Here is a 23895-nt window from a genome sequence, read left to right on the forward strand (position 1 = left end):
ATGTACCATCATCCCTGCAGATTATTCAGCGCTGACTCAAAAAAGCAAGAGCATCCATTACTTGAAAAGTCATCATGTACTTCCTGTACTTGGCTTTCTTCAATAAAGACCATCTACTTTTCTGTGCAACTGAGGAACATCAGCAGAAGGTGGGTGGCTGGGAAACAGGCAGGCATGAATTTAACTGCAGCATAAGCAGGCAGAAATACTCCCTCAAGGTCAAAAAACTGCATCAGAAAAGCAGATCAGTTAACAAATGCTCCTATTGAAAAGAGCTACCATGCCTGAAATTACACTCAATCACACAACAGGAACTAGGACAGAACCAACATTTCTATGTCAAAATACTCTGCCAATACAGATGGAAGACAGGAGCTAGCTGTGGTAAAACAGTCTAAAAATTGACATACAGATCCAGCTCAAATCCAAAGAGCCTGCATTGCACTTTGATGATAATTAGGGATCTGGTGAACAAATGGAGCCCCCACTAGCAGCATAACAGCAGCCCTACCATGCCACAAGCAGAACAGGAATGCCAGGCTCATGTCAGAAGACAAGGGCTCCTACAAAAAAGCCTTTCATGATGTCAGGGCAGAGGAGATTCATGCTGAGGCCTTTGGAATAACTCAAATTGGCTTTCTTGGGGTTTGAAGGTTACTTTATTTTTTGCGGAGGGATGTGGGTGGGTGTTTAGTTTTTTTTACACTAAAGAGAAACGATTTTCAGATGTGTCAGGTGGAGTTGAAGATGTGTAATTTCTTCTTTATATATTATATCCTGAGCTAGTCCAATACTGCTGATCTCTGTGCCAAGGCTTTTCTGGTTTTTAACCTGTGAACAGCAGGCTCTGGGACTGGAAGGCCTCCCTACAAGGGATGGAGAAAAGATGGCTGAAAATATGGGTGAGAAGGTGGTTCCCACACTGAGATGAACTGCATTTAGAGAAGCAGATGAGCCACGACTGGTGTTACATACGGTTTTTCTTTTAATCAGCTACGGACAGCTACTGACAATACTTTTTCCAAGACAGGCCAAGTCCTATAGCCAACCCCTCCATTAGTTCACAGCTTCCTCTGAAGAGAACTTTGGGACTTATTTTGTCTATCAGAGCAGTAAAGGAGAGGTTAAGCATGTTTTCCTCCAGTCTTTGGAAAGTGTTAACTGTGTTTTGCTCCATCAGTGCAATGGTTTTGACAGATAAATTCTAGAGCACTACCACCTCCTCCTACTGTCCCTGTGCTTCTACAAAATACGCTGTAATCCTGGGGCTGTGGAGAGTGCATTGGCATTCTTGAGAAATACCAAGTGACACATATAGCTGAACACACTCATTACGTATTTTAGTTACGCTGAAACAGTAACCTAAAGTTTAGTTACACATTTATCAAGACTGTGCTTTTACACTATAATTAAGACTTTTTAAAGGCAGTTTATACAAGGGAGAATCCTAATGTTTTTCCTTGCATACAGACCAAATCCTCAGGCATTCCTGCTTACCAACATGCCCAATTACATTTAGCACCAGCAAGGCAAGAGACATCTCTGGGTGTGGCGCCCCATAGGTAAACAAAACACTTTTCCAGGCAGAGCAATTAGTTTTAAATGGCTTGTTCTTGTGCAACTAGGGCTTACAAGTCTAAACCAAGGCTACCTGGGCAGCTTTTTAGTTATCCTAAAGAGACCAACATCCACAGTCCTCCTAGGCCTCCGTTACATCTCTCCAAAAATCTGGTTTCGTACTGCTAGGATTTCCATGAGAGACAACCATCACCCAATTAACTAAGTTTTTAACATCTGACACATACCAGTCTTGTTTGTTGGGTACAAGTCTCTAGCCATTAACTTGGATTTTTGGCAGAACTATTTAAAGCCTGCTTAACCTCCAGATCAGTTTTAGCAAGTGACAAAAGCCAGAAGATTTACATGGTAGTAAAAACTGCTACAATCATCTCCCTTCTTCCCTCCCCAGATTTTCCAAAGCAGAAACAGCAGCTAGGTACCCAACTCTATTGAAGTTTATAGGAAATGTTTTACTGCTCTATTTGCTTTTCCAAGATCTTTCCCTTGCGGTGTCTGTTAAGTGAAAATGTTTGTAACCTTTCAGGACTACAGCTGCATACGGCAACTGTGCTGGGCACTGTGCACACCTCAGATACTGCTACCAATGCACTTGCCCTCCCAAACAGAAAAACATATTCACAAAATTATACAGTACTGAGCGAAGCATTCATGCTGGTAACATGTATTAACCCAAGGCATTAAGGCAAAACTCATCTATATTATATGAAACAGGGGGGTTCCACTTTCTTTTTGAAACATTTCCAGAAATTGCAATTAAAAAAAAGGTTTCATATATTCATAACAGCAGACTAACTGACCTTTGAAGGCAAGGGTAACACAGCATAAGTACCCTTCAATAAACCTCATGTATAGGAAAGACAGAAGAGGAGATACTTTATGAACAACTAACAGCACAAGCAAGAAAGCACTGTAAGCAAACAAAAGCATTACTTTCATAAAGCACTTGGCTAAAAATGGTCCCTAGAAAGGTGGATAAAAAACAAAGTTAATTTTGTTTGGTTTTCGTAATAAAAACACACACCCCACAAAGACAGGGCTTAAGCCTCAGTGTTCCAGCCAGGTTATGCAGTGGATTAGTGATAAGGCATTGCTGCAACTCACACAATCAATATTCTTTTATGAATGTTGATCATTTCCAAACTCAATAAATATTCCTGAAACCTGAAGGTATTCATATTTTCTGATGTGAAAACTGTCTAGACTACTATGAATTCCCAAGGGCTTCTTTAGAAGTTAAAATGCTCATGCATCCTATACTTAATAAGCATATACAAGTATATATGCTTATCAGTTACAAATAGCAAGAAAGGCTGTGTCAGGACTTACTCCTGGCAACGCATGTCTACTGAGTGACTCTCCTTCTGCTTGAAGCATGGGCTCCCGAACTAAACCAATCATTTTAGGCAGTTTTTCATCCCTTTCTCCAGAATCTTCACAAATGCTGGACCTGTCCAAAGCAAGAAGGAAGATGTCATTGGAGATACATGGTCTGAGAAAGCTTCTCATGTGTGATTCTTGTATTCAAACCATGTCTGTTCAGCTAACTTCAAAAACTACTAACTCATTCTTCCCACATCCAGCTCATTAATCTCACAAGCCATTTTCCCCATGCTAACCACCTCTCAGAATGTTCAGCTTCCGACCACAAAGTTAGCAAAACCAAGTACAGGTGAACCACAGAGAGTGCGTGCTGTAGAAAAAGAGGAAATGGAGATAGCCAAGAACAAACTTGGAAAAAAAAGGTTTTAAAAAAGTTTAAGAAGATGTTTTTCCCCTGCCCCAGAGTTGCAAAATTATGCATTTTTATTACGGGGGGGGGGGGGGGAGAAAAAAGCTTGCAATTAACTTGTTTTTTTTTTCATTTTCTAGCAAACATGCTCAGATAAGACAGTGTTGAAAAGAGACGTAAATTACATTTTTTGGTATTGTAGAGCCATATTTATTTACATACAGACAGAAAAATTAAAGCCACGTTATCAGACTGACACTGGCAGTTCATAAATCCAGGCAACTGTTTTATAAAAATAACCCACATACAGTTAGATTATTCCAGCTCCCGAATTCAAGATTAGGACAACACAAAAATAAGCTAATATCTCAGACATCAGAAGAACAAAGAAAAACAAGTGTTTCAGACTCTACATCAGAAAGAGTCTGAACGTCATGTGTAGCTCCATTCCATTCAGGCCTTCCATGTTGTTGAAGGCCATACAGACCCTGACTAGATATCTTAATGAGAAAAGGTTGCTAGTTAAGCTATCCTGCTGGTATCCCCAAGCAGTTCCAAGGAGAACGAGGTCTTCAAATCTCCCTTCTCTAAGCGCCTCAGCTGTGCTCCTACATTTTAGACAATGAACACAATTAAGTTTTTATGGATAATCGGTTTATGCAGTTTGGTTCTGTGCATCCTTTTACTATAGGCTTAACCTTTCCAGAAAGGCTACAGCAACACTTTGAAAACAGAATTTCTAAGAAACAGGACATTGTTCCTCCCAGAGTACTTCAATAAGCTTTATAGCTTCTCCTTACCGAGACTGCCCATTGTCCTCAGACGATGAGTGGAAGCTCTCCATCTCCTCACTGTTCAGGCCCAGCTCAGAGCCATAGCTCTGGTGCACCAGTTGCCAGAATTCCTGCTTGGTCAGCCTCTGAAATAAAGCAGGCTAGTCAAGAACTACTGTATGGGACAATGAGGCACAGGAGGTAAACCAGAAGTCCGAGTTACACCACAGCCTTTAACCTCAATTCTGACAAGAACTGAAAGCATTTAGGTATCACATTTCAAGATTGGATTTCAGCATTTTGGGGAACTGTACTCCTGTCTACTTCATATCCCCAAACCACTGGGAAACACAGAAACCATATTCCTAAACCCACTTTTAAACCAGAAATGTCAGACACAAGAAAAATTGTTACTTCAAGAAAACACACACTTGTAGCCATTACTTGCTTCTCCACGTGTCATCAGTGTTTTCACAATGTTTGCAAAATTCAGTGTCTCTTGAATTTCACTCAGTACAGCACAAGACCAGTAACTACCAGACAGCCAGGACTCTCTCTTTGATCTTGGACAAACTGCTTAATAGACACATGCCTGTTCCTCAGGATGCTCAGAATGCCTTACAAATGGTGAGAAGTTAGTGTTTCAGTCACTACTGTCTGTCTGGGTCTGCCACCAGCTATCCATATTGCCAAGGTGGGACAGGAGAGCCTCAGTTTGGAACACCGCCAGAACTCCCTTTAAAGAAAAGTTGCTTTTGCTCAGTAACAGTATTACCTTGACTCACCACTAGCTACTCTTCTCTTTCTCTGTATGACCTCTGCCCTGCTCCATGAATTCCCATAGGTGCTGGGATATATTTAATTAAGTTACCTCAAATCATCGGGAAAGTTAGGGAGTAGTATGACAAACTCATATCGCCAAAGTAAGCAACCAGTTTCAAAGGTTTCAAAGTCCACTTCGGATGTAAACGGCTATAAAAAACACACACACAAAAAACAAACGAAAAAAATATATAAAACGAAAACGAGACAGCAGATACGGTTCTGGGATTTAGCAGAGCTCAGAGAGCAATACCAGCAATCTTAAAAGAGAGAGACCATCCTGGAAAATGTGCCTCAGCCACAATCCATATTGATCAAGGGAACAGCACTGTGCTAATGAGGCAGTTACACAAGTACTGCTTACTATGTGCATGAAATGATCCCATTAAATGCCCATGCATTATTTAAACCGTTTTTAAGTGATCCTCTCCCCTCCCCGCTTCCACCTGTGCGGTGTCACACTACCCGCAGTGTTACGCGGCGAGCAGCGCCGACCCCCCGCCAGCAACACACACACTCACCGGGCCGCTCTACCCCCCACCTCCCCCGGCTGCGGCACCCCCGCCGCCACAAACCTGGCGCTTCCCGCCGCGCCGCTCCCCTCCCGGGTCACCCTCGGCCTCGCCCGGTGCCGCCGCGTTCCAACTTCCTGCTCGGCGGCGGCGAGGCCCGCCCGGGGACAGCCCCCCCACTACCACCTCCCCGCCCGCCCGCCCGGCGGCAGCGGCTCCCGCCAGCGGGGCCGGGACAGCGCTCTCCTCGGCGCGGGGGGAGCCGGGGGGAAGCCGGGCACTGTCAAAGCGCCGGCCCCGGTCGCCAGCATGGCCCCGGGGTGCCGCTCTGCCCCGGCTCGATGCAGGATCCCCTGCTGCGTCGTGAGGGAGACTGTCCCTCCGCAAAAACAGGTAAAACGTGAGGGGTCAGGGCAAACCCAGCCCGGACCGGCACATGGCCGCCCTGGATGAGGGGCTTTCCCCCGGGGATTCTGCAACACAACAAAGTTTTGGTCTTTTCAGAAAGCAGCTGGCACAAGCATCTTATGGGCAGTGATCGGGTTCAAGGTATTTAATCCTACCCAGGACAAAGGAAACACTAAAACACAAATCACACACATAGAAAGCAAGGGTCATGCCAGCTAACGCCTGCCTCTGCCACGGGGGTTCGTTCCACAAAGCAATGCAGTGCTAAAAACATGCAGCAACACACACAGCTGCCTTGCTTTCCCCAAGCACACTGTCCTTTGGAGCAATAAATTCATAGCTAAACACAACTACCTACAGCTGTTCCCCTTAAGTGACTAAAACCGGGAGCAGGCATTACATGCTTTGGGAATATGACTGAGGTGCATGTTTAGATAGCACACCTTGCAACCAGAAATTAAAGGGCAGAAACAAAGCCCCTTTCACTTCCCATGCCCATTACTGACAGTGCCTTTATTTCAAGTCATAAGAAAATAACCAGGAAACAGCTAATGTCACTAATGAAATTCACCAGCACAGTCTGCACCAGTGTGTGAGCACATCAGGCTGCCCTTGCACAGCAGGCTGAATGATCTCAGGAAAGCACAGAATCTTTTCAGCTATGCATTTTAGGAATCTATAAAGCTGTTTCCTGTGGTTCTCTAAAGTCAATGTTACTGACTTCTGCTTCTAAAACAGGATTCTTGCACTCAATTATTCCTAGCTCAGCTAGATATACTAAATTCTTAATGGTCACAGCACAAGATCAAACCAGACATCCTTTCCAGTACAATAAAGCAAAAGTTCTGAAGGCAAGAAGGGCACAAATTTTCTGGTTCAGACTTCTGCTTCTGAGAGCATGGTTTTGAGAAGCTCTGAAGCTTGAAAGGCTGAGCCTAAACATGAATTACTTTGCCCACCAGAGGTGATGGCCTATGCTGAGTTTTGCCTCAGTTCCCTTTGTATACAAAAACAAAGGCTACAAGAAGCAGCCGGGACACACAGTTTTGTCTTTTCAACCAGGAGCAAAAAAACCATCAATTCTTTGTTTCACTCTATACAAAGTGGTGGCATTGCACAAGTGATACTACAGAATATTACTGACATAAGCAAAGATACTGATTTTTAGTCATCCGTCCGTCCGTCCCGTCCCGTCCCATCCACCCCCCCGACATGCAGAAATAAGAACAGGACACTCAGCACAGGTCTACCTTAGAGAAAAACCCCCACCACGCATCACACTCACACCAGGCAACTCTGATACAGAAGTCTGTCGCACAGCTGGTGAATGAAACAGCCAACTCCCCCCTCTAACTGCCCAAACGTGAAGGTCAGAATCAACCCAAGCCCTTTTAGATATCCAGAAGACCCCTCCTTGCACAGAAAGGTGACAACAAACACTTTTTTTCCACAACCCTCCCTGAGAAGCTGCTGGAGAAGGCAGAACTGCTGTCCTAGTAGATGTTGCCACAAGAAGTCCAGCTCATCAGAAATTCCGGTCCCTTCTCACACCTCTAGACTTACCTGCTACAATGTCTCTGGAGACAAGTGCAAATCTCTACCCAGCAATGCATAAGAACAATAGGAAAATAAATCCAGCTCTAACGAAGAGGACTCATGGGAAGTGAGACTGATTAAGTTAAGATCTTGTTCCATTAGAAATAAGGAGTGCTGTGTTTGTTTGGGATTTGAATGACCTGCCTAATTAGATTTTAATTTGCTCCTGCTCCCTTAAACTGGGTGGATATTTGACACCCAAAAGCTTTAGCAAAATACAGCAAAAGTCTAAATGGCACTGCTCTTACTGTCAATAGCAGCCATTAGTAAAGTTGTCTAACCAATCTGCAAAGCCTGTTGCAAAACAGGAATTTTGGCTGATTTTATAAACTGATGTATTATTGAAAGCCACAATGGATGTGGAAGCAGCTATCTGTTTTATCAAAACCGGTGTCATGTCTCTTCCAGACCTACATTAACAACTCCTTATTTTCCATGATGCTTCCCCTTCAGCCAGGAGCATTTAAATAAAAAAAAACAATAGCAAACCTAAGAGACTCACTGAGCACATTTTGCAACAGGACTAGATTAAAATAAGTGGATTTTTCCTTGAAAAGTTTTTATATGGACATTTAAAATAATATAGCCTAAGAAAGGACCATATTAAGACAGAGGTACTCATTGATCCCCTGAGGAACCAAAGCTGAAGGGTGCCAAATGCACATAGTATTGTTACTCAGAGCAAGATTCAGAGGAGAAACTTTGAGCTAGAGAGCTACAGCCCAGCTAAGGAGACCAGCAGTCCTATGAGAACAGTGACGTAAAGCTGGAGGAGAGCATCCTGATGGGCAAAGCAAGCTTAGGCATGGAATAGCATGTAATCCTTTACTGTTTTTCATACATAATGCAACTAATTTCTAATAGAAAGGCAGACTTCGCAGAAGACTAGGTTGTGTGATACTTGAAAAGTACAAGGCAGAATGGCCACAAGATGGAGATCTGGGAAAGGACATGCTGACCCTACCAACAAGTTCTGCAGGCAGGGAAAGCTTAAGGAGCATCCCCTTAAAGGAGATAGGTCATTCTTCAAAGGCGAGACCTTGTAACACAAAATCTATGCCCAGAACACATTGAAGAGGCCAGTGCCAGTGACTAAAAATTACCTCTGCACAAACATGGTTTGAAGTAAAGACAAATCCAATCCCCTGGATGTGAATCATGCAAATTGGGAATTATTTGTCATCAGGTGGAGGTGCAAACCATCGCTGTATCCAGTCATACTTCTGGTGACACCAGAATGACTTTATTTCAGAATTTAACAGTTGGATTTCATTTCCAGGTCTAGCAGATGCACTTCAGATAATAACTACATTATCCATACGCTTTAACTACCTAGCTCTTCACGGAGGAAATGTTAAAACCAGCTCCTTTTCAAACTGGCTCCAGGGTGAGATTTGGGGGCTTTGTCACAAGCCTTACAAATTCTGACAGGATCCCTGTGACCACTGAGCCCACAACCCAGAAACACCAGGCTTCACGTACTTAGGACACTGCATACCATGCCAGAGCTTCAGACATATGAGATCTTTCAAACATATTCTGTTCCTGTCATAGGGTGATGGGGAGAAAGCAGCAAAAATGCTTGGATGCACCAACTTGTTTCTTTTACCAATGGGTCAGTGGACAACTGTCACTGTAGCCTTGTCAGATCCAGCTCTGGCAACTTTACTTCCTACTTTCAACTTCTCAGTGCCCCTCTATACCTTGATCCAGTTTGGTTAAGCAACAAAGAATCAAAGAATCATAAAGCAGGCTGACAGGTGACTCAAACATTCTAGCAGAGAATCAGAAGTCACTACTGCACTGCAGAAGTAGGAGCTCAACTCAACAAAAATCCTGTTTCAGTAAGTAGCCCCAAACATACTACATTAAAAGCCCTACACCTCATAGCAATGCTCTATCTTACAACTGAGAACCCCAAGCAAAAGTTTGCAGACTTACCTTTCAATGTACTTTAGTGAGATGCAAGTAATGCTAGTAGCAAGATGTGATATAAAGAATAAGATGAGGTCCCAAGCCACTGGTCCCTAAAACTGTCTGGCTTAATTCATCTCATATTACGTGCAGTCCATGACTTCTACTTTCATATCTATCCTTCAGTTACAGCTCTGAAGTGAAAAATTGTTTCTAACGTGACATGCATTTCAGTGTCAAAGAGGACTAACACAGGGGAGAAACTAACACTGAGCAGCAGAAAGCTTGCTGCCTCTGGTCCAATCCCCTGGACAGGTTTGTATACCTGAATGCCCATACATTCACCCTCCAGCACCATGAACTGAACAACTGCATAATTACCATTCCTGACAAACTATGCTAACAAAGGAAAACAAGGCTGGTTTCCAGTTGCACATTCCAGTCAAAAGATGACATAGCGCATTGTGGGTTTTGCAGCACTAGCTGCTGGATTCAAGACAAGATAATTGGGATGTTACAATAAAATAGTATTTAATACAAGAGATAAGAGATTTGCAGGAAACATTAGTTTTGCCTTAAATGGCACTTTCCTTTATTTCCAGCTTTTGACAAAAAGTACCTCTAATCTGCCCTAGAATTCAGCTAACAAAAAAAACAACACCCAACTTTTGTGGGTACTACAGTTAAGCAGTACAAGAGCTTTAAGCCTTTGGGGACCACTGCAGCACACAGTTATATATGGATATTTCAGTGCTCATTTGCAACTGTGTTGAAATATTTAAGCAACAAGATCCGTAAACAGGAAGGAATTGGTTTACAAAAATTGCATTACTTAGTGATGCTCTGCGAAACTGTCGGGACATTTTTAGAAAGCAGATTAGCTTAAGTATTCACAAATTGCAATATAAATCAAACTAACTAACAGAAGTTGCCGAAATACACTTCCATCTCATACAGCCTGCCTTTACTGCATTTATTCAAGGTCAGGGGAGTTGTAATGAGTTGGCTGTCAAAGGTTCAACTAAGTTATCTGAGAAGGTGACTTAAGGCTTTTTCCTCAAAAAGATAAAGCTTTCAGTGAAAAAGTCTCTTGCCTTGTTGATCACAAATTAGCCATAGAAAATGCATGCCAATTTAGTAATACCTGCTTGTGGTAGTGAAGAAAAGCATGCAACCTATCTTCAAAGACAAAATACTCCATCAACTGCAAAGTTGTAGGTGGCAGTACGAGAAGAAAAAACCTAGCTTCTCAAGGAAAGCTTCTTACCCTCCAAAAACATGTCTTCTTATATTAGAAAAATATTATTTTGTTACTTAACCACTGGCACCCACACTTACAAGCTTACCTTATCTAGCAACACGTTCTGCCATAAGCGAAAGATACTGAGGTAGCTTCTGTCTCTTGCACTGAACGATGTGAAGAAAAACTGCAGGAAAAACAAAGTGCTCACTTTCTAAAAATAAAATAAAAGCTCACTTGTAGGTATTTTCAACAAAATCAGAATCCTTCCTTGTCTTGAATAAACTAAGGTTTTCAGCAACAGCATGATCCTCTCACATTCAACAAACCTCATTTGTGCCATTCCTCACACTCCACACTTTTTAATCACTTTCAGTAAGTAAAAGTTAGCTTCCCATTAGTATATAAAGACACTCGCTCTTCCAGGCATCTGATCGCAATCCTTTGTATCTCTGGCATAAAGGAAGAGGTCCCCCCTCAACTAACTACACAGCTACATCTTTCTCCCATTTTTAAATAGGATGTGAAACAAATTAGAGTTCCGTATACCTATTTCTTGAAGACCACAGCCTTTTCCATCCTTCTACCATATATTACTTTCATTAATCTTTTCACATAAGGAGATATGAAATCAAAATAATTAAAATATGTCACATGAGATGCATCATTTGTAGTATTAAAATCCTTCCCATTTGAATGTTTGTTTAGCAGAGAAAGAGGTTTATCTTCCTTGATGATTAAAGTTAACAAACTGAGAGAGAACAGACAAATACTGGAAGAGCACTGCACATGAGCATCATGTTTTTCAGTTTTTCCAAATAGATACCCAAAACCTACACTTCTCAGCACATAAAATTACATGTTCTATGAGTAGATTTCTCCACGACATCATTCTTTTTGTTTTCAACAGTTTTCTGAAATTCCAGAAATTCCAGGGACACTTTAAACCTAGTGAATTTGAAATTTTTGCAGTCTGGAGGATGCACATTCTGAAGTCATGCTCTGAACTTTAAAATGGTTTTCCTTCGAGAACCAATGGGACAACAACCCCTTTACTTTCTGGGATTCTAGGGAATTCTAGGTTGAATTGTCAAGCCACTATGTATAGGGACTAGATCACCAAGCCTGGTGATCAAATCTTTAAATGTAATTGGATTTAAAACTACAAGTGCTCTGCCCTGAACATTGCTGTTAAATAAAATAAAAATTAAAAAAAAAAAAAATACACCAAAACAAAACAAACAAAAAAAACCCCACCCAACCAAAACCCAACACATCACAATACAGGTTTTCACCTTCTCTCCTTTTGTTGCTATTTGTATGGCATTTGGAATGAGCCGAGCAGTCTTCTCCTTTGTCATGAAAGTGATATCCTTCAAGGCAATAGAAATCTAAGCAGAAAGAGGTTTAATGACATATTATAAATAACTTAAAACTGAAAATTTACGAAGTCACAGAACATGCAATAGGAACTCAAACTAACCCCAAGCCCTGGGATGCAATTTAGTTGAGATCACAAAGTCAATTACTATCTCAAATTGCTAACAGCAAGCATTCCAAAGTAGAAGCAAGTTAAAATGACTTAAGACTAATCTCCTTTCATAGTAGACTAGAGAAGCAAGTACTTCGTTCTTCTTTCCTTCCATTCACTGAGCAATACTGAAGGATTAAGGCACAATCCCAACCACATACAAAGCACAGATGTGAAAGTCCATCCCAATCAGTATGCTATACATAAGGTAGGACATAAATCAGATGACAGACTATCTAGCCCATTTTCACAGAGGTTTATTTGCAGTCCACACACTGCAAGGAAATCTTCCTGCTTGGATGTGTTTGCCTTGCATATTAGTATTCTAAACATTTCTGTATAGTAGAGCAGTGGAATCTTGCTTTTTCCTTTGTGTGCAGAAGGTCCACTTTCTCTCTGCATCAACACAGTCTGCTAAGGAGGTCCCAAAACTTAGCTCTATCATTGTAGCTAATAGGTTCAGATTGCCTTATGATATTGCATAGGATATCACTCTGCTAGGCAGGTAGGAACAGGTTACCAGGACATATGCTAGTTTGGCTGAAAAAAATAATCAGTCTTTGAATAGATCGTATATATTCACGGGTGTGATTTCAAAGGGAATTTTTTTAAATCTCAAGTCCACAATGAGAAACATTACATTGTAAAATACATCTGATGAAATTAAGCTTGTTTTTCAGTTAAACATTTCTACACCTCCTCATTGTCTTCAGTACACAAGGTATTTGTTATCTGTCCTGTGTACTTCAGAGTGCACATAGTAGAATTTAATGATTAAGGTATGAGCAGTCTTAGAGCTGCAGAACATTTTGACACATCTCCATCACCTATTAACTAGGTTACTTTCCTTTTCTCATTCATTGCCTTATGCTATTTCTGCATCATATGCAAAAATTGCTTGAATGAAAAATTTTAACTCATTAACCTAACTGGATAGAAATAGAGGGCCAATGTCACAAATACCTGCTTTTCCTCATACTGTTCAAAATCTACACACCACAACACGAGAACTTGCCAAGGTCATTTATAGATTCTCTTCGGCTGTTCTTAATTTGATATTTGCACCAGACTAAAACAAGTAAAGTTTTAACGCTAAAGAGTTCTTGAACAGGGCAACATTATGTACTGTATCATGCTCCTGGTTTTATAGGAAAACATTACATGTTACATCCCTTTATAGGACAACTCTCCTTAGTAAGGAGAGGGAAATTGCCATCCAGAAATGTAAGAGATCAGTTTCAGCATAACTCCTGAACACCTTCCTGCATGACTGACGGAGTAGGCTTATTTCAGCATTCATGTCTCCAAAGCTATTCTCATTTTATGGAGCAACAGATCTGCATTTCCGCTCAGGGATGGAGGCTCTATCTTTCCAGTGCAAAGTTACTAGATGAGATTTACAGGGCAAGATTTGAGGGAGTCATACCCTGATCGTACAGGACAAACAGGTGGGATTCAAGGATTCAAGCAAGCTAAGAGATCTTACTGTGGTCTCCCATCGGAAAATGTTGCTGTGGAAACAGAGCCAGTTTTCAGAGAGATACAAACGTCCTTGCAGCAGGATATCTTTCTGGAGTGCACAGGCATAATCTATGTATAGAGAGCAAGAACAAGTTTACTCACTTAATGCAGCTCAATTGACCCAAACATGCTAACTTAAAATGAGATAAGGGTATTACAATACAAATAAAAAGCTATTTCTTTCACTCTTCAAAAATCTGTGAAGGCAGACTTGTACTGGGTTGCATCCAGATCATTGTTCTGGGAACACCCCAATGCCAGGGCTGATGGAAATGTCTGTGTGAGGACAGCATTCCATGTATTAATCCCCCTGTGCATTATCCTGCATTTTCAGAGAAGAGGTATCAAGCAAGATCAGGAGTACACAGGAGAAGCACTCATAAATCAAACTTCAAAGTGCCTAAACAGCAGAATACACAAACATGTTTATAGTATAACAGTATATACACTGTCAACTCCTACACAACAGTAGTTTGTATGTTGTAGTAAGATAATTATTTTCCACTAAACAGATTCTAATCTCTAGCTAAAACTATCTGCAAAGTGAGACACTCAAAGGCAGCTTGAAGCTACCCAGTTCCTCAGGCATAAGGTATTTTCAGAAGCTGACTGTCATCCTCATTATGATACTGCCTGTGGCTGAAACATCCCTATTGAGAAACAGATTTCATCTAGAACACAATTACCCATCATTAGATACCTGCTAATTAAAAACAAGGGCAGAGGATTTTGATGCATTTTTTAAAAAAACCTCTCAAGTTACATAATTTCAGACCCTGAAGATTCAAAAGGAATTTTCACAAGTACTACTGCTAGAAACTCAAGACTTCCCTTTTGGAAGCTCAAGCCTAAAGAAGACTACCTTATGTATAGAGAGTGTACCTATTCTAGTAGGATGTTATTGATTCTAGCTTTAGAGGTATCAAAGAGTTTTGTTATTTTGAAAAGCAATGTATCTGCTAGTGTCCGAGACAGAATTTTGGTTTTGTGTACCACAACATGATGAACACAGTTGTTCTGAGTACCAAGAGGCTCACGAGACCCTTGCCATCCTAACTTCAAGGTAAGTCTGCATCTACAGGAGCTTTTATTATGATTTTTTAAATTCTCTTGGGTTTTCCCCTCAAATAATCAAGTAGAATTTCTTGCAACAAGCATGAGGCATGTATACAAGACATTATTGCAAACAGAATAAAAGAAATCCAAACCATTAAGTTGTAAGTGACGCTTAAAGAGAAGTCAGATACCAAAACACAGAGAGCAGTGAGAGGGAAGGCAGCAGGAGTCTGAGGTTAAGGACTTGAGGAAAGCATTATCAAGAAGCTTGATTCTGACTTTTATGTTTGGGGCAGGGAGCCAGACAAGTGATAAACAACACCATGACCTACCTACACAAAAAAAGGAGATGTTGCTTGTAAACAACATTTTCAGGCAAATTAGTGGCACTCTTCTAAACTCCCATTTCAAGTGTCTAAGTCATTCCTTTTCCATTGCAAGAAAATAATCATATTTCACAAAATCTTTATATACAGTGCTCATTACAGTGGAAGCTGCTTAGTTTTTTAAAAGCTAAACTAGAAATGGGAGTAGTTACAGTTATTTTAATGAACAGCAGCAACTAACTGCTTCTCTGAACACTGTAAAGCCTATAAAAGTTTCTTTGCATCAAGCAAAGAAAAAGCCCTTTGCTTAGAGAACGCAAAAAGTCCTTCCAAAGAAGCATTGCTTTTTATGGGGTAAAAACTCCATCATGTATACAAAGGAATGACTTTGCTTCTGATGGAGCAGGTCCTACATTATTGAGATTAGCCCATCACTAAATCTTTCTCCAAATCCTAGGCAGTCTGTTCACTGAACCTGTGCTTCAGTTTGCTACATGGCTTTCTGTATCAACCCTCTTTCACGAGACACACCAAAACAATGCTATGAAGTTAATATCCCTTTCTTCTGTTTCACTTCCGTACTGAATTCAAGTATTTTAAAAATGCAGAAGGCATTTCAGAGGAAAACTGCTTCCTTCTAAGGCTGGAAAAGGATGCAGGTAGTTAACAGTTTCAGAGCTGTCACTTGCATAAATTTGTCTTCCATTAATTAGGAAGGAACTCATTGCAAACTGGAAACATACTGACAGCCTCCCAGTATTCACTTCCTTAAAGATGGCATAAGGTGAACATTAAACAATACCACCCTTGTATTAAAACAAATCCCAATTCTGGGACAGTACATTTGTTACACAATGCTTGGGCAGCATAGGCAGACTTACCTGCAAGGCAAGTTATAAAACAGAAATAAGGTGCATCACTGCATGCAAAGGAGGTAGGGTTACAGGCTTACCTTCTCTGAATTGTGTAATGGAGCATAACAGGGAGCTCAAAAGGAACATTTTGATGCCAAGTAGTTATGCACCGTAGTCTCTGCCACCTTGTTCTGTCCCCCCCTACCCCATAGACTTATCTCCTCTGCTCCTCCAGCTGAGTGTTATATCTATGCCTGCACCTATGTCATGAGCATATGGGTAAGCTAAACTGGTATACTGGGATGTGAAAAACCTTCACTCAAGGCATGAGCCAGCCCAGAACTAGCAGCACCAGATAATACCCTTAATGCTCGGTATGGGGAGTAACCACATGTGCACATACCAGTGCGAGGCATAAAAAGTTTTTAACTGCCCTCTCTATACCATGGTGGCAAATACATCCAAGTGCACACCATTAAGTCAGGATAAAATGAGTATTTGTTTGTGTTTTTCAATTATATCCTGCAATAGCTGATGGGAATTATCATTTAAATGCGGAATTTTATGTCCTCGTATCATATAGCCGGCATTTGTCTCCAAAAAGTGTTTTTTAAATTACAAGTGGGACTGTAATTCTGGGACTGTGTCACTCAGTCCCAGAAGTCACATTAATCAAGTGCCCAGGGCAAGGGTCTAGGCTGGGGTTAGGGGCAGGTTTAGGGTTAGGGTTAGTATGACACTACAAGAAGTACACTAAGTTGTCTGTCTGTGCTGGAAAGAACATACAACAAATTCAGTGCCCTCAGGATTAACTCTACCTGGTTTTCTCACACTTGCATTGCACAAACCAGTACATGTATGTTGAGTTTGTATTCAGTGCTCACCAGCACCCTGCATAGTGATCTTTCTTTCCAGTTTGTCAGCTAACAGCTGTCACATCTCCACTGCTGTCAGGAACTAAAGTACTAAAAAGTAGCAGAAGTAAAAGACATCAAGAGGTTCCCATCCTGTGTCCAGATGAACTGGAGGATCTGTACCCTCTCCTTCACCTCTCAACCTCCTGAGGGAATTTGTCTTTTTTCAGAAAGCAGGCAATACAGAAGAGGGGTATGGACTTGACTTTCTCTGAAAGTATCTGATGCTAGTTCAGAGACAGAAAAATAGGAATTTATCAGCTATAATTAGAATTTGCCACAAAAAAAAGAAGCCTTGGCACTACAGCAGTCTGGAATTATCAGCCAGAAGACAAACGCTTTTTGTATGACTGCATCTTACCTACTATGAGTCTCTCGGAATCTGGCAGATGAGAAAACTGTCTCTTGAATTCCTCACTCCTGTATTTGTAAGTGGAACTTGAGAGCTGCAACAAAGAATGGTAAAAGGTTAAGCAAACAAACAGATTTATTTTCAGCCATCAACTGTATTCATATTGGATGTGTAATCTTATCTTGAAGCACAAATTAGCATCAAAAGAGCAATGAAGGACTGTAACTTTATGCTTGCTTATATAAGAATGTGCTTCTGTATTTAGGATAGCATTGGCCAAACTATTCCTTGTATCAGGCTAGATGCCAATTGCAAGGCATTACAGTTGTATGATGGCAGACTCCTCCACTCACAGGGACATGAAAGCCCCTTCCACAGCTAAGTCTTCCAGCACAGACTGAATGAACAGGCAGCAACGCCATGACACAGGAAGTGACAGAGCAGATCAAGTACTCATACAGGCCACCAGCTGGTCACAAGGACACAACCTAGATAACCAATTTCTATTTGGAGTACCATTTCAGGAATGCTACAGTTATAGAATGGTTTGGGTTGAAAGGGACCTTAGGATCATCTAGTTCCAACCCCCCTGCCATGGGCAGGGACACGTTCCACTAGACCAGGTTGCTTGCCAGTTGCTGTAATTAGACCAGTAGGAGCAAAGGCAAAAGTGTCCTCCAGTAAGCACAAATAGCAGCACCACTATCACCTCTTGATTCCCTGATCTGTTCTACATTTGGCCGTATATTTAAAAAGATCACTGTCTGTGGCTCCTCTGAAATTTAAACCGGGCAGTAAACTAACAGCAAAGTAGATTAATCCAGATGGACTTGAACTCAATATTCTTAGAAATGAATGTCCCTGTTCCCATTCAAATAAAGAGCTTCAGCATGTTCTCCAGAAACAATTCTGCTGTAAAAGCCCCATTTTTAATTTTACAGCAATAAAAAGGCCAGGTTTTTTTCTTAACAGATGTTGGCTGCTTATTTTAAGGGCCATCTTAACTAAATGCTGTGTAAGGCAGTGACTCAGCTGGACTACAGCTAAGACATGAAAAAGTCATTTAATCACTTTCAAGTGTTACCAAAACCAGGTACAAATATAGTATTAAAGCCCCTTTTACATTTTTTTTTATTTGTTTTAACCTTTCTAAAGATCTTAAGCACATGGCTGCTATTCTTCCTTGAGCACCTGTATTACTCCAAAACTTGACATTCACCATTAAATCCATCTACCATAAGATTAGTGGCTATTTACTCTGAGCGTGAGGGAAGAAAGAAGAAAGGAGGCAAAGAACCACTTTTGACTGTATGACCTTGCAGCAAGTTTAACAAGAAAATACCCAGTTTTAGCACACTCCTATAGCGTGTTAGTTGGACACTACTTTCTCATTACCTCTGTGATTGTTGTCAAAACTATCTCAGAACAAAGACAGACATCTTCAGCTTGAGGGTCTTTTAATAAACTAGTGCCATTAGAATTATTAAGATTCTCACATTTTGCTGTTTTCTACAGAAGAGATTACTCTTCCTTGCAGTTCAGAGGTTCCCTTAACACCACCTTACACACACATCCTATGTCTGTCATCCACCCATACTTGAGAATCAAGATCTTTGGCCACAAGAACATGAGTGCTACTTCAAGGTCAGGTGTTTAAGAGCATAAAACACATGAGAGGGCAAAGTCACCCTGACTCAGTTCAGCTTTAAAAGTTACCTTTTATTACCACTGATAAACAAAAGTCTGACCACTGGTGAGTACGTATTTGATGTCCACTAATATTTTGAGTATTGCAATGAAAAAAAGCAGTGAAGGGGTGAAACAAAAAAATATGTCCGCTCCTCCTCTTCTGAGAAGAGTGAGCATGAAAGCTGCAGGTACAACTAACAGGGCAACATATCAAATATGTCCTACTAAGCTGTATGCTTCCAGTTCTATTTCAGCTATTTCTGAGATTATGAAAATAACATTCTCTGAGAGCATGTCATCTACTAAAGTAGAAAGGCTATGGTTTCTTGACCATGCCACATTGTTCCCTGAAAGACACGCTTTCAACTGATCACCTGAAACAGGCACCTAATGACTGCACAGCTTTGAAGAAATGGAGTTCTGTGTGATTACTCCAGAAAGAGGCACGGGGGAAAATGAAAAGTTAACTCAAAGCTGCAAAGTTTCCACCTGGAGTTCCAGCAGAGGCCCTACAATTTACGCAGTCATACCTCAGTTGACTGAGATCTGAGCTTGTGACGACAAGGCTAACATACAAGGGGACAAAAGAAGCAGTCAGCCATGAGAGCAAAACAATCTTCAAGCCTAATTTACAAAACCATGATGTAAGAAGCCACGCTGTCAAGGAGAGAAACAATTTCTCAAACATACTGTATACAAGAGATAAGAGCTACACTGAAGTTTTTGTTGTAAGACAATAAGAACCAAGAAGAGAGGAGGAACATTACGGTATCACAGACACATTTATATTAGTGTTTGAATCAGCCAATTCAACAGGGCCAAGAATCCAAACTCCAGTTATCTTGAGTTTTACTTAGCAATTGAATTCTTTCAGAGCTTGAAACCTGCTATAGTTTGTCTGAGAAACCCTTGCTAGCATTTAGAAGTGTTCTTTATCACGAGTGACAAACAGGCTATAACAAATCATCTTATTAACTGTAGGTTTCTACTGAGTTCTTAGGACATTTATAAAGAGCCTGCTCTGAATCTTCAGCTAATCAGCATAAAAAAGTGAGCACATTGAAACTTTAACCTTATCCTTTCCTTACTTTACATGAAAACTAGCTCATTTAGATCAGTAATTATTATGTACTCAGTATATGCCTTGGTGATCAAAATGTCACTCAAAGGACTTACGAAAGAGCAGGGACAATTTTAACAATATTGTTATTACAAACTTTAAGGAAATAAGGCATTTCCATTTCTATGAAAACTGTATCTCTCATAATTACTATTATAATACCCAAGATGCAGCAGCATTTGAGGAAGGTTACCACCTCTGGGTTACAAAATTAACCACTAAGTATTAAAAGAAAAGCATAAATTAGGCTGTAGCATGGCATTTAAAGAGATGAAAATAACTTATTTTTAACACATGCACATTTCTAAGTTTAATTATAAGTCATCAGGCAAACACTTTGCCTAAGGATAATCTTCAGCATTTATAGGTACGCTATACTTTATCATTAAGAAAACTATTAGGTCCAGCCAACAACATATTAGCGTTCTTTATCTGAAGCCACAAAATACATTAGAAACCTGTAAAATAGCATAAGCATAAAAACCTCCTTAGTGCCAGTTACAGAAGACAGTTACGTAAGACCCAGATACTACTTGAAGACACATAATCCAGTGATTCTCATCCCTTGTTTAGAAATGGACCAGAGTCCAACTATGCAAAGTCATGCTCCAGAAAAAAAAGTTAACTTAAACAGGGCTAAGCTGAGTTATTTATACAATAGAAGCCTGTTAAAAACCAGCTTCTCTTCATATTTACAGCTCCAGAAGCATGGACACTTGCAAATAGCTTGTGCCATTTTGCAAACTGCAGAGGATAATTAAGCTACACCTTCTCCTAGGCGTACAGCAGAAAAAATAATCATTAGGAAATTATCTGATTGCACATACCACTAAGGATGCAAATAGTCAATCAACCTCAGCAGAACAGTGTGCACATTTTTTTAATATTTGCTAATGACAGTAATAATTTTGCATTTGCTTTGTTAGTGTTTTCCGCTTGTTTTAAGACACCACAAAAACTACATTACCTGACAATTTGCATTCTATAGTTTGATATGCAGCTATGCATAAAAACAGCTGAGAACACATGGAAGTTGACCTCACACTAGAGTAATACAACTCTGATGTCATCTCACTTTAAGAGATGCACAAAGAATCATAGAATGGTGTGGGCTGGAAGGAACCTTTAAAGGTCATCTAGTCCAACCTCCCTGCAATGATCAGGGACATCTTCAATTGGATCATGTGCCTCCCACTGAGCTTCAGACTTGGTATCAGTTACTACCATGTGCTTGGGGTCCCAGAATCAAACAAGCCTATAAGCAAGCTGCTGGACCTACTCCCCTTCTATGCTCAGAAGCCACACTTAGCCATCAAAAGATGTGCAATGAGATACATGGCTTTACTCCTCTGTCTACAAGCAAGCAAGTCCATGTCACTATCTCAACACCCCACATAAAGACCACCTGATGTGTTATTCTCCAAAGACAGAAGAGGTGGCATATGAAGTTTCTAGACATGGCCAAAACCAACTCTGGATATGAGGAAGGTTAGAATGAAAGCGGTTTTTAATCCTACACTAACACATTAAAGCAAACATTAAATATCCTGGCAAAAACTGCTGCATTTCAACTGAAGAACGCATTGTTTTCTCCTCCCTTCACATGCATCTAAAATCCTTTTTAGCACCAGGAGAAAGAAAAAGCAAGCACTCCAGAAGAACGACAGTCAGACAGTTATCTGGTAAGGGAGCAATTAAAAAGCAAGCACACAAACAGAAACAAAACATACCAATATTCCACTTTCAGCAAGTCTAAAGCATCACTAGGTTAGGAGAGGACTAAGTTAACAGCCCTGAACAAAAGCCTCATTCAGCAGTATAAGGCAGGCAAACTTAAGACTTCACATACTCCAAAAGAACACAAGAACTCTTGCGGCACACTTAGATCCATCCCAGTCTCTTTGCTGAGGCTATCTGTAAAAGGTGTGAAGTCTGACAATCCTTTCTATCAGAAACATTGATACCACTGCAACCATTTCTTCAGTCCAAGAAAACTCTTTACGACCACCCAATCTAATCTATAACACACAAACCACAGCTATCTTGCAATTCCGCTCTTCCTTTAAAACCAGAGCTGAGATGGATAAATTTTTTAGGAAAGGAAAAAAAAAAAGTAAGATTTACCTTCTTAAAAAGATCAATCCTTATGGAAAAATCCATCCTAGCTAATAATTCACTTTGTGAATTATTTTCAGATTGTGAGCAAGTTACCCCATATCTTCTTTTGGGGTAGGGATTAAACTTCCCAAGTCTATTAGCAAAAAGATTTTTTTCAGACTTATTCTCATGGCTTTTCTGAATCCCTTCCTATGTCCAATGTGCTTCTTAAAAGCCAGATGTACCACTGCAGGAACCACTGTAAGCACACACAAACCTGCCTCACATTTGCTTTTACACACAGAATCCCAGTGGAAGCTCACATCCATGTGACTACCAGTCTTCCTTATCTCTTTCACAGTTCTAGGGCACAGTTTTCCATTTCTTCTGAAAGCAAGCGTGAGGATGTACTTTGAAAGCGTCAGACTTGTTCTGTTAAGCCTGTCACAAGTAAACAGTCCAGATCCACTGTTACAGTGATCTATTTTCACTAATCATTCCTTGACAGAATCACAGAAAAATTCTGGATTAGAATTAACTTCCAATTATTGAGTACTCAGAAGCTTTACTCACAGTAACCTACTGTTCTTTACTGTCTCTTAAAGCATAAAAGCATTAATCCTGCACAGCAAAAAAAAAGCACTCACAGGAGCTGAAGAGTAACACCACCGTACTTAGGGTGACATGCTGTGCTGTGTACAGTACACTATGCACTTTGGGACTGGATGTGTACACAGTGCCCACTTTTGGTCTGGTCTTTTTTTTAATTTATTTTTAAATAAGGAGCTGTTTAATCACACACAATTATCCACAGTTGTATTTAATTCACAGGTCATATGAGGCATGTCAACCAGCAAGAAGAAAAACAAGCAACTGTTACTAGGGGAGGCTCAGCTGTTGTATTCCTTAGGAGCCTGCTTTCCAAACGTTCCCATGCTCTCAAGGAAGTGGAAATGCAGCTAAATGCAGCTCATAGCCACAGAGGGAGTGGGAAGAGTTTAAGGAGCCAGGACTATTTTACTTACATTCATTACATGCTCTTCTTCATTCACCCTTAACTTCTCTGGAGAGAGGAGTCTCATAAGCACAGGGCACTCTTCCAGTGGGCCACTGGCAGTCACAGGGCTGTGCACTAGGGTCATTACGTCCCTTTCTGAGGCCCAGCCCCCCTCTTATTTGCAGAGGCTGAAGGAGAAACAGATTTTAACACTTCTTAATTACTGAGCAGAAAATAAACCCGTGGCAGTTCTCCTTCAGTGGCATCTGTGTACAGGCAGAGTGACATCCAGTAAGAATTTTGGTGCAACTATGTCTTTCTTCTGTTGGAAATACAACATGTAAAATCACAAGGAATGGATATTAAAATTCAGATCACAAGCAAATACTCAAGCTACTTTCTAGGGTTTTGTTTGTGGGCTTGTTTTATTTTCCTTTTAAAATCCTATGAGATCCCATGAACAAGGCTAAAGAGAATCCCTAGTCCCCAAAAAGGAGTGTTCTATTAACTAGCTCTTACAGATGCACAGGAAGGTATACTAAAAATTATTATTTACCCCCCTAACTGACAGCTTCCAAAAATCCATGTAGAAAAAACTCCTCAAAACTATTCAAGAACTTCTGAAATACTGGATACCCAACTTACAAAATATGTAGTGCCCAGTGTCATGAAACTGACTGAATCTGGTACTTCAGAAATGTAGACTGCTCCAATTTACTTTGAAGTCTGGGTCTAGTCCATCCCACAGTAGCCTAGCCCATACCAGCTCCTGGTATGTGGACATCAGTCTCATCAAGCCATCACTGACCTGACATGTGGCAAGGCCCTGCTTTTCTGAAAGCCAGTTCTGGTCAACTGCTGAC

General features: G+C 40.7%; 1 protein-coding gene across 6 annotated transcripts in view; it reads right to left on the reverse strand.

Annotated features, from left to right (window-relative positions):
• Positions 1–23895, reverse strand: part of GRAMD1C (GRAM domain containing 1C) — a 64353-nt gene that overhangs the window by 19141 nt on the left and 21317 nt on the right. For 4 of the 6 annotated variants that reach the window (XR_009743470.1, XM_061453808.1, XM_061453807.1 and 1 more), the window contains exons 3-8: positions 17139–17223; positions 13593–13696; positions 11871–11966; positions 10682–10762; positions 4111–4229; positions 2908–3028 (exon numbers count right to left, since the gene is read on the reverse strand). Coding sequence is in view for 5 of the 6 variants with exons in the window: in XM_061453808.1 (XP_061309792.1) it covers positions 2908–3028; positions 4111–4229; positions 10682–10762; positions 11871–11966; positions 13593–13696; positions 17139–17223 (606 nt within the window). In the remaining variant the exon portion in view is untranslated. Of the gene's footprint in view, positions 1–2907; positions 3029–4110; positions 4230–4514; positions 4691–10681; positions 10763–11870; positions 11967–13592; positions 13697–17138; positions 17224–23060; positions 23221–23895 lie in introns of those variants that run through there. The other 2 variants (XM_061453809.1, XM_061453811.1) reach the window with 2 other exon arrangements.

This window comes from Pezoporus flaviventris, unplaced genomic scaffold (genome assembly GCF_033815535.1).
Source record: "Pezoporus flaviventris isolate CSIRO_AGI_PZ_B2104156 unplaced genomic scaffold, CSIRO_AGI_Pfla_v1 ptg000015l, whole genome shotgun sequence".
NCBI lineage: Eukaryota > Metazoa > Chordata > Aves > Psittaciformes > Psittacidae > Pezoporus > Pezoporus flaviventris.